The 12,095-nt window shown below is 41.3% G+C and overlaps 1 protein-coding gene across 1 annotated transcript in view; it reads left to right on the top strand.

Annotated features, from left to right (window-relative positions):
- fbxw4 (F-box and WD repeat domain containing 4) overlaps positions 1–12,095 on the top strand; it is a 170,676-nt gene that overhangs the window by 47,224 nt on the left and 111,357 nt on the right. Inside the window, exon 4 of the mRNA XM_063071423.1 lies at positions 822–954. Within this exon, the coding sequence (XP_062927493.1) occupies positions 822–954 (133 nt within the window). The remainder of the gene's footprint in view (positions 1–821; positions 955–12,095) is intronic.

Below are 12,095 nucleotides of genomic sequence, written 5' to 3'. Positions count from 1 at the left end.
CACCATATTGGTTTCCTCCGAGTGCTCTGGTTTCCTCCCACATTCCAAAGACTTGTAGGTTAGCAGGGTAATTGGTCACATGGGTGTAATTGGGCAGTGCAAGCTCATTGGGCTGGAAGGGCCTGTTACCATGCTGGGTCTCTTAAATAAAACTAAAGAAAAATAATGCCCTTAGAAAATCTTCCTTCATAGAAGGCAGCAGGGGCTGTCATTACCGCAAATGGATTTATTTCCTTTCTTGAGTGTAGGTATGAGCTATTTTGTCTCCGATGCTCTCAGTTATATTCTTGTGTTCCTGGATGAGGGAAGTGAGGTTGTGAAATTTTACCAAAGGTTTAAGGACCAGTGGTTTTACTTGCATTCTGTAACTCTTTCACACATAGTATGGGTCATGTAGAAAGAGGCATTTAATTTTTGCTTGCTCCCCAAAACATTCCCCCCCCTCACTCCACTTGGCCGTCTCTGCTTCCTGTTCAGTTCAGTTTTACTCCCTGACGTGCTTACTCTGTGCATGCCCTTCTGTGGCTCCCTGCATCTGCTCTCCCACTCTGTCTCTCATGTGTACTCTCATTTTCTTGTCATCTGAGCTCCATAGTGACAGCACATGAAGGAATCTGCATGAAAGGTTAAGTGTATCTATCTCTGATCAGCTTAATTGTTTTAGGAGCCATTACATTTTTAAAAGTCATTATTTTCTTGTCCAAAAGTGTCCAAACTATTTCAACAGCCCTGTGAGGCAATTGTTTGTATATATATATATGCTAAACCTAATGACAATTCTGATGCATGTTGCTGAGACCAGATGTTAAACTGCTTGGCAGGGATGGGAAGATCATTGTCTACGACACTTGCAACTCATTCTGTGCAGAGTACTCAGCACACAATCAAGAGGTCAACTGCATCGACAGCCGAGGACATGTCATCGTTAGTGGCTCAAGAGACAAGACAGCACGGGTAGGTGTGGAGAAACAGCCTGGTGTTAAGCTCAGCTTGGCAGTTAATCTAGTCCCTATCAGAAGTGGAATTTGCACTATCTGGGAGGGAAGGATTATTTTTAACTGTCCAAGGAGAAGGCGAAGTCTTGGAATGCCAGCAATGAATCTTTCTGTTTTCGCCTTCAGCTTTGTGAACTGGCTAAGGCTGGCAAAGAATTTAACATTGATATATAGAAAAAGGGTAAATAGTGTGTTGGGCACGGGGGAAATACATATAATGTTTATATACAGAAGGATGCACCGCAGGTTTAAGTCATTCAGTGTTGGTTTATAGAAAGAGTGATTCTCATATTTTCACTCCCCTTTTTCATTGTGGAGCACAGATTTTCTTTATTATATATATGTAATTCTTTTCTTGGAATATATTTTAATCTGGTTCTAGTTCCCTTTCATGCAATACATTCTAGATTGCAACAGACAATTTCTAAAAGAATTTCCACTCATCTCTACCCTTGTCTATTTTGCAAATGATCGTACATAAATCTGTGTTTTCTGGTTACTTAATGTCCTACTGGTATACAAGTTTCTAATATCTCAAAATGCATGAAATTCACCTCTTATCCAAACTCCCCCCTAGTTCTCTGGCCTCCATTTCCAGTTTCTCCATTAACCTATTTTTTTTTTATTTTTGCGTCTTCATTGTACACAGATTCTGTAAGTAACGTCTCATAGAGCAGAAAGGTCAGTCTCTAGTCCGTGCTTGAGTTTCTGGAGAGCTCATTGGACTCAGTGCTTCTAGATTAAAGAGGAATGGAATAAAAGATGAGGCTTTGATAATTGCTTCTCAATACTGTTAAAAATGTGTGTCACACTATTCTCCATTCTATGATACCACTGAGGAAGAGGTACAGGAACCTGAAGACTTGCACTCAGTGATTTAGGAAGAGTTCCTTTCTCTCTGGCATCAGATTTCTGAACGGTCCATGAGCCATGAATATTACTTGGTTATTCATTTTTCTTGCACTATTTATTTATTTTGTATGCTACAATAAACATCTTTTCACTGCACTGCTGCAGCAAAGTAACAAATTTCCTGACATATAAGTAATAATAAACCTGATTGTGATTCTGACCAATTGAGATTAACATCTTAAACTGGTTTCAGGTCAGTTTTACACACTAGATCATGGTGGAATTGTTCCGGTGTTTTGTGAATAGCCACATGGTAACGTAGCAGATAGAGTGATACTTAATAGTGCCAGTGACCACCCATCGGGGTTCAGTTCTCACAGTTGTTCATTAGGACATTGTACATTTTCCACAATTGGCAGGATAGGTCTCCTCCAGGTGCCTCAGTTTCTTCCCACATTCCAAAGACGAACGGGTTTGGGTTAGTAAGCTGTGGGCATGCTATGTTGGCATCAGAAGCATACCCTCAACTTACTATCCCTAAGATGAGACTTGAGTGCTGCTCCTAGCACATCCCCAGGCTGTGTTTGTTTTTGACACAAAATGACACGCATCACTTTGTTTTAATGTACAAGTGACAAATAAAGCTAACCTTTAATCTGATCTTTCTTTTGATCACCTTCATCAAAACTTGGATTTGAGATTGAATTATAGGGAATGAAGAGCAGTATCAGATTATTGTGTTATACTTATTAAAGGTATCTGTCTTTTTCCCATGTGTTGAGCTGTATTATGACAGCTAGTCATTCATTCTATGCATCTTTTGTCCTACATAGTAATTCAGAAACTATCACTCTCAGAATCAGGTTTCACGTCACTGGCATATGTTATGAAATATGTTTTGTTCCAGCAGTACATTGTAATACAAAAAAAAAACTATAAATTGCAGTAAGGAGAATATATATATATATATCGCAAAAAGAGAGCCAAAAAAGAAAAAAAATAGTGAGGTAATGTATATGGATTCATTGTCCATTCAGAAATCTGATGGCGGTGGGGAAGAAACTGGTCCTAAAAGTTTGAGTGTGTGTCTTCAGGTTCCTGTACCTCTTCCTTGATGGTAGCAATGAGAAGAGGGCATACCCTGGGTGATGAGGGTCCTTAATGAGAGATGCCACCTTTTCGAGGCGTCGCCTTTTTGAAGGCGTTTTGGATGATGGGGAGGCTAGTACCCATGATGCAGCTGGCTGAGTTTTCAACTTTCTGCAGCTTTTTTCTGATTCTGTACAGTGGTCCCTCCATACCAGATGGTGATGCAACCAGTTAGAATGCTCTCCACAGTGCATCTATAGAAATTTGCAAGAATCTTTCATAATATACCAAGTCTCCTAATACAGGGGTCCCCAACCTTTTTTGCACCGCGGACCGGTTTAATATTATCAATATTCTTGCGGACCGGCCGAAGGGTGTGGGGGGGGTGTTCAAGTAGGGTTAAACTCACCTCAACTTTTACTGTTAGGGTTGCCAACTTTCTGACTCTCAAATAAGGGACAAAAGTAGCAGTTAAATCCCAGGATACTTTACCCCAGGAAAGACTACCATAACCATGAAGCCTTGCACAGGCACCTGTGTACACATGCGTGACGTGCGCATGTGATGTGCACATGCACGTACGTGCCGATTTGTTTTTTATTTTCCCCTCACCAATCGGTTTTGCCTTCATCTTCCTGACTACACTGTACATACATTATTTCTACTTTATATAAGCTGTGTATTTATCATATCATTTCTGCTTTTACTGTATGTTCGTGCTACTTATTTTTGGTTTTATGTGTTATTTGGTATGATTCGTTAGGTTATGTTTTGGGTCTGGGAACGCTCAAAAATTTTTCCCATATAAATTAATGGTAATTGCTTCTTCGCTTCATGCCATTTCGGCACGTAAGGTTTCATAGGAACGCTCTACCTTAGCGGGGAAAATACGGGACAAACCAGTTTAGCCCAATATACGGGATGTCCCGGCAAACACAGGACAGTTGGCAACCCTTTGTTCAAGTTCAACAGTGCGTGATAGGGAATGAGGAAAGGTGCAACTGACTCATTGTTTCCTCGCGGCCCAGTAACACATGCTTTGCGGCCCGGTACCGGTCCGTGGCTTGGTGGTTGGGGACCGCTGTCCTAATAAGATTCAAAGTACATTTATTATCAAGGTATGTATACAGAATACAACCGAGATTTGTCCTCCCACAGGCAGTTATAAAACAGAAAAAAAACACCATGGAACCCATTCAAGAAAACATCGAACACCCAATGCACAAAAAAAGAACAACTTTTGCAAAAAGTGAGCGAACAATACATAGAATATCAAACAGGAGTCCAGTAGTATTCAGTTTGGTTCAGATCAGGGCCACGCCGCAAGCCCATTACAGGCCTCAGGGCCATTCTTTGCCAAAGTGCTCCAGTCTGCATCAATCAGATGGAAATATAGCTGCTGTCATGCCTTCTTTGTAATGGCATCATCTGTTGGTCCAGGATAGATCTTCAGAGATGTTAACACCTAATTACTTCAGACTGTTCGCCCTTTCCACTTTTTTTTCCTGGCATATGCCTGCGTGCGTGTGAGTCTGCACATCTGCGCGTGCATGCGTGCGTGTCCATGCGTCCTTGATATCTTTTTCATGGCTTTTTACAAGGCGCGGAGCGAGAGAGAGACTCTGTAGTGAGCCACTCCTTACACAGACATTTTCACAGTATTTTCCCTTTATTTTACAAGGTTGAGTTGCGATCTCGACACTCAACCCAGCACGGATGGAAAGCATACTCCGAGGCAGACCTGACTAGTTTCGAACCCGGGAACCTCCGCTCCCGGGTCCGGTGCCAATATTGTTGCACCACCAGCCAGCCCATCCCTTTCCACTTCTTATCCCTTCCTGCCCTTTTCCATTCACTTTTCTTGGTAGTTGACTAACTTCTGAACCACAGTTCAATGGATTCCAGTTAATTGGGACACACTGGGGCCAATACATTTTGGCCAATTAAGTGACTGCTCCAGTTAGCTGAAATTTCATGAAAATAGTTAAAAGGTATAAGAAAGACAAACTACCATTTAACTGAATAACAATGTATGTGTTTAAATGAAATACAGAACAAATCAGAACATTACTAATACTTCTACAGTACTGTAAAGCTGTATTATGTCCTAATAGTTATCAATGGAGGAATTCATCCATTGAATGTTCTTGTTCTTTTGATGACTGTAAGTGAACAAAATCAGTGCAGACACCTAATGCAGATGTCTTCATAGGGTGCTTTAGACGACTGCATCCTCCAAATCTTCATTTTTATTCAAGATGATTGTCAATGCCTTCATAATTCTTAACTTGAAGTAGTGAAATCAGGCAGAGGCTAAAGAGCAAAACTCCAGAGGACTGGGAAACAGGTGGTTGCAGGAAACGGTGCAGCGGCTACGGGATTGCTTCGAGTCACTGGACTGTGCCGTAGTCAGTGGATCTGAATGAATATACCACGGTTGTTACGGATTTTAGTAAAACAGTTTAGACAAGCGTATCCTCACATTGAGGACACGCTCCTCTTCTCCGGTTAGAAACCCTAGATAAACCATGAGATCTGTAATCTGCTCAGAGCCAGTCAGAAGCATTAAAGTCTGGTGACCAAGAAAGTTTCAAGAGATCCAGGTACAATCTCCAGAAAGCCATCTCTTGGGCAAAGTGACAATTCCAGACTAAACTTGAATCAAAGAAGGATGCTCTACAGCTGTGACAGGGCTTGAATGCTATCACAGCTCATAAAATAAAATCAAATGACATAGACAACAACAGGGTTTCACTTCCAGATGAGCGCAGTGCCTTCTATGCTCTCATTGACCATAGAAGGCATTGAGGAACCATCACAAGCTTCTACATCGCCTGGTGATCCTATGACTTCAGTCTCCGAGGCTGACATGCAAACAACCTTCAGGAGGGTGAACCTACAAACAGCAGCTGGCCCAGACCAAGTACCTGGCCAAAACCTGTGCTGATCAACTGACTACAGTGTTCACTGGGATCTTTATCCTTCTGTTTCAGCAGTCTGAGGTACCCACCTGCTTCAAGCAAGCTTCGAATATATTGGTGCCGAAGAAGGGCGTGGTAACCTACCTCAATGACTGTCGTCCAGTAGTACTTACGTCCATAGTCTTGAAGTGTTTTGGGAGGCTGGTGATGAAACACATCAACTCCTGCCTGAGAAGCGGCTTAGATCCACTCCAAATTGTCTACCAGAGCAACAGATTCACAGCAGATTCTTTCTCATTCGCTCTTCACTTAACCCTGGAACATCTGGACAGCAAAGATGCATACATCAGGATGCTCTTTACTGACTACAGCTCAGCATTCAATACATCATCCCTGCAAAGATAATCCATAAGCTTCAAGACTTCAGTCTCATTAACCCCTGTGCAATTGGATCCTCGATTTTCTCTCTGCTGACCCCAGTCGGTTCAGATTGGCAGCAACATCTCCTCTACGATCTCCAACAGCACAGGTGCACCTCAAGGCTGTGTGCTTCGCATCCTGCTCTACTTGTTTTACACTTTTTGCTGTGAGTCTAACCACAGCTCCAATGCCATATTTAAGTTTGCTGATGACACCACTGTCACAGATCGAATCAAAGGTGGTGATGAATCAGCATATAGGAGGGAGATTGAAAATGTTGCTGAGCGGTGCCATGACAACAACCTCTTAATCAATGTCAGCAAGACCAAGGAGCTGATTATTCACATCAGGAGAAGGAAACCAGAAGTCCACAAACCAGTCCTCATCAGAGGATCAGAGATGAAGAGGGTCAGCAACTTAAATTTCTAGCTGTTATTATTTCTGAGGATCTGTCATGGGCCCAGCATGCAAATGCAATTATGAAGAAAGCATAGCAGTGCCTCTACTTCCTCAGGAATTTGTGAAGATTCAGCATGACATCTAAACCTTTAAACTTCTGTAGATGTGTAGTGGAATGTATATTGACTGGCTACATCACAGCCTGGTATGGAAACACCAATATCCTTGAACAGAAAGCACCATAAAGCCCTCCCCACCATTGAGCACATCTTCATGAAACACTGTCACACAAAAGCAGCATTCATCATCGGGCACCCCCACCGCCCAGCGCATGCTCTCTTCTCACTGGTACTATCAGGAAGAAGGTACAGGACTTCAGATCTCACACCACCAGGTTCAGGAACAATTATTACCCCTCAACTGTCAGGCTCTTGAACCAAAGGGGATAACCACCCAACTTCACTTGCTCCATTGCTGAAATGTTCCTAATGGACCCACTTTCAAGGACTCTTCATCTCATGTTCTTGATATTTATAGCTTATTTCTTTTTTGTTTCTTTCTTTTTAAAACACTGAAGTTGGTGTGATTTTTTTCATTGATTCTGTAATTGTTATTATTTTTTGGATTTATTGAGTATGCCTGCAAGAAAATGAATCAGGATTGCATGTACTTTAAACTTTGAAATCATTTCATTTTCACTCCTGGCCATTGCTGACATCACCAAGCCTGAATGCTTGAAACCCCGGTGAGCAAATCAATTCTGAATTGTCTTACTGCTTATTTCTCACCAACTGTCAGTGACAAAAATCACCACTTTTTGAACACAAACACGCACAACTGATGCTATTTAATAACTGAGAACACTAAGCACAGCACAGAGTCTAACGGCCACTTAAGTGCACCCGACTAGCGCTTGTGAGAAACAGTTCAGTAACAGTCTCCTGTCCCAATCCCAAATAAACAAAAGGAATCCCGGCTATTTTCTTGATTTTGTTTTTGTTCTTTAAGAGATCTCCCAAATAAATGACTGCCCCAAGTAACCGATGGCTCAATTAACCTGAATCCATTGTATCTGCTTCCCTTATGTAGGAGGATTGAAGCTAATCATGGCTCCAGCAGGGATCAGCAAACTCATTAGTTGATAAATATAAAACCCAGGACCTCCCCTTGCCTGAAGTGAAATAAGAGTCACATAATGAAGTGTGGACTATCTGGGAAATAAATAAACCTTAAGTAAAAGTTGTAATTTTTGTTTTGGGATGAGCAAGTGCTCCATTAGTTCTTTAGAGGTTCTGTTGCTGTTATAACCCAGAAATGTAAAGCTGACATAATGCAGACTGCAGTCTGACCTCGAAGCTGCCAGAATGTGTAGATACAGAGTGATTTGAGTCTCAATCTTTTGGATAATAAAGCAGTACAGTGACAGCATGGGCATTACTGGGCCTTGAGATTAAAATTTAACACTTTGAGGACTGGCCCAGAATGAAATTACCTCCATTTTTTCTCTGGGTATGTAGCTCCAAAAGTCATAGGAGGAGGATTAGGTCATTCAACCCATTGAGTCTGCTCTGCCATATGATCATGGCTGATTTGTTATCCCTTTTCAACCCCATTCTCCTGCCTTCTCCTCATACCCTTTTGACACAAGTTCTAATCAAAAATGTGTTAACTTCCACTTTAAACGTACCCAATGACTTGGGCTCTGAAGCCATCTGTGGCAACAAATTCAGCAGATTCACTACCCTCTGGCTAAACAAATTCCTCATCTCTGTTCTAAAGGGGGTATCCTTTTATTCCATTACCCCGGTTATAATTGTGTGTATATGTAAAAAAAAAAGGTTTAGATCAATTGAATAGCATTGACATTTCCCCCCAGGCAGAAATGCCTGATATGGTGGGGAATAATTTTAAGGAGATTTGAGGAAAGTATGGCGAAATGTCAAAAGTAAGTTCTTTACACAGAGTGGTGGGTGCATGGAACTGCCAGAAGAGGTGGTAGAGGCAGATACATGCATTAGGGACATTTAAGGGACTCTTGGATAGACAACTGGATGAGAGAAAAATGAAGGGCTATGTAGGAGGAAAGGGGTAGATTGATCTTGGAGTAAGTTAAAAGGTCAGCAGAACTTTGAGGGCCAAAGGGCCTGTACTGTGCTGTAGTGTTCTATCTTCTCTTTCCAGTGAGGGGAGGGGGATTGTGGGGAACAAGTACATTATAAACCTAATGTTCATGGCAGGGAGAGTTTTCTTCCTTCTACCGTCTGCGTGAGATAATGGGGCTATCGGGACTTGAGACTTTTTTTACCGACCCATGGTCTGTTCTTTATCAAATTATGGTATTGCTTTGCACTGTTGTAACTATATGTTATAATTATGTTGTTTTTATCAGTTTTTTAGTCTTGGTCTGTCTTGTGTTTCTGTGATATCATAGTGGAGGAACATTGTATTATTTCTTAATGCATGCATTACTAAATGACAATAAAAGAGGACTGCGTGTCCTCATAATCTAATCTAATGTTTGAAGCTAAGAATTGGCTACTGACTCATTCTCAGTGGCCCTTTCCAACTCATTAGCCAACTCTGCTAACTCCCATGTGATTCAGCAGTGAGAGGACCACCTTACATAAGTAAAATACGTCTAGTGTCAGTATGTTTCAACCAAACAGGATAGTTGTGGTGTTCCGATTAAGGAACGTTGATTGTAGCGAATGCTGTGTAAATACTGCTTTCACACAATCATTGGTTGCCAAGAGATGAGATCATACACTAGCATAAAATTATAAAGAAAGCATATTTGTCAATTTTCAACTTTTATTAAACGGTTAGCAGGAAAAGAAAAGAAAGAGAAAAGGGCCCATTACAGTTAAACCAGTCCAATGTGCACATAAATGTGGACCTCATTTCTGAAGTAGTTGGGTATATTGCTGTACTTGCACACTGAACAGTACAGTATACTGTACAGTATACTCTTGTAGGCACACACTCATCCACACAAGTTTTAATGAAGCCAGTGAGAGTTGTGGTGTACTCATTCAGATTGGAAGATGAATCCGTGAGTACAGAACAGTCCAGTCCATCGACTCAAAACAGTCCTGTAAGTGCTCCTGCACCTCCCTTGTCCGTACCTTCTTGGTCCTCACTACTGGTGCTGTAGTGATCAGTCTCTGCCTATACTCAGGGAGTAGAAGTACGGCCGGTGATCAGACTTCCCAAAGTGTGTGTGTGGGATAGCACGGTAAGCACTCTTGATAGTAGTCTAACAGTGGTCCAGTGTGTTGGCTCCTCTTGTTTCACAAAGTGATATGTTGACGATAATGATTGAGAGACTTTTTCAAGCTGACCTGGTTAAAATCCCCCAAAATGATGGGGAAGGCTCCAGACCTTTTCAAGCCTGTTTATTTCATAGCTCAGTTCATCTAGAGCCTGTTTGATACTGGCCTGAGGTGGGATGTACAACGTGACCAAGATGATGAAAACTCCCGCAGCAGATAAAATGGATGACACTTGATCCCACTCCCTGTCCTCTTCCCACAACTTTACAAGTACTTATCCACATTTCCTTTGAACACTACAATTAATTCTGTCTCCACAATTAACCCTGGCATTGCATTCCAAACCTAAGCCAAGATGCTGTGTAAAATAATTTTTCTTTCTGTAATTTTTGGTTCTTTTGGCAATCACCGGATTCTTGACCTTTCCTCTAGTGGGAACAGTTCTCACTATTTAACTGTCTATATCCTTAATCATTTTGAATATCTGTATTAGATTTCTTCTCGATCTCCTCCTTTCCAAGAACAACACCAGCTTTAGTCTATCCACATAACTAAAATTCCACATTCCTGGAATTATCCTATTTTTTTTCTTCTGTAGTCTCACCAAAGCATTGAAACCTCATCTAAATCATGGTATCTAAAATTAGATGCAAAGCTCCGTTTCAGGCCAAACTAGTGTTTCTTAATAGGTCATCATGGCTTTTTTTTTCTCAAGTTAGAGCTGTAGAGTCGTACAACATGAAAAAGGGTTTTTAGGCCCAGCACATCCATGTCGATAAGTGGGCACCAATCCAGCAGTACTTGGCCCATTCTGTAATTGGGTAATTCAAGTGCTTGTCTAGATATAATTTTAAAAGCTGCACATGAATCTGTTTTCAGTACAGAATTACAGGTTGTCATAACTCTCTGGGTGGAAAAATGTCCTCTCTCAGCTTCTCTTGCACCTTACTCTGAATTTATGCCCTTTGGTATTATTCAATAATGAAAACATAGAACGTATCACATTACAGCACAGTATAGGCCCTTTGGCCCATGATGTTGTGATTACCTATTAACCTACTCTTGAGAACAAACTAACCCTTCCTTCCCACAGTCTTCCATTTATCTTTGAAAGGAGAAAGATTCTTGCAGTCTAACCCTCATAATTTTGTATACCTCAATCATGTCCCCTCCTGATTTCCTCCACTTTGGGTAAAACAGACCTAGCCTTTCCAGTTCTCATTACTTCAATTATCTTCAGCATTGAAGTTATAAGAGACTGGTAAATCTCCTCTGCATCCTTTTCAATGCAATCATTTTTTTTTTGTCTATATGTAGTGATCAGAACTGTATACAGGACCAGTCTTACCATGGTGTTATAAAGTTCGAGCATAACTACTCTGCTTTTGTATTCAGTGTTCTGTCTAATGTGCTTAAGGCGGCATGTCCTATATGCATCTTAAATTACGTTATCTCCTGCGTTATGGCATCAAGAAACTTTGGATTTGCGTCCCTCTATTCCTCAATATTTCCTCGGACCTTGCCATGTATGTCCTAGTTTCATTAGTATTCCCAAAGTGCATCACATTCAGATTCCTTCTTGTATCAGTGCACGTCAAAACACACAGTGAAATGCATCTTTTGCATTAACAACTTACACACCCGAGGATGTGCTGGGAGCAACCTGCCAGTGTCGCCACACATTAGTTTTAAGGTTAAGATTTTTAGTACTTCCCTTTGTCGTTTTAATTTTAAGTTTTCAGTTTTAAGAGAGGGGAAATTTTTAAAGTAGATTTGAGAAGCAAGTTTTCCACATAAGAGGTTGCATATATGGAATGAGATACCAGAGGTAGTAGTAGAGGAAAGTATAATTACAATATTTAGAAGGTATTTGGATGGGTAATTGGAATGGAAAGATTGAGAGGGATATGGGCCAAAAACAGGAAAATGGATATAGTTTAGATGGGCATCATGGTGGTGTGGACAAGGTGGGTCGAGGGGCCTGTTTCAGCACTGCATAACTACGACTACATGCAGTCCTCCAGTCCTCTGGTAACTTACTCGCGGCCAGCAAAGATGTTACATCTGAGCCAGAGCCACAGCAGTCTTTTTGGTTATGTTCCATAGCAGACTGAGTTAAATCCCATCTGGCCCTGGGAATTTATCCA

This window comes from Mobula hypostoma, chromosome 19 (assembly GCF_963921235.1).
Source record: "Mobula hypostoma chromosome 19, sMobHyp1.1, whole genome shotgun sequence".
In the NCBI taxonomy this organism is placed as follows: Eukaryota; Metazoa; Chordata; class Chondrichthyes; order Myliobatiformes; family Myliobatidae; genus Mobula; species Mobula hypostoma.
The sequence above is the reverse complement of the archived record's forward strand: the minus strand, read 5'-3'. Positions and strand labels throughout refer to the sequence as shown.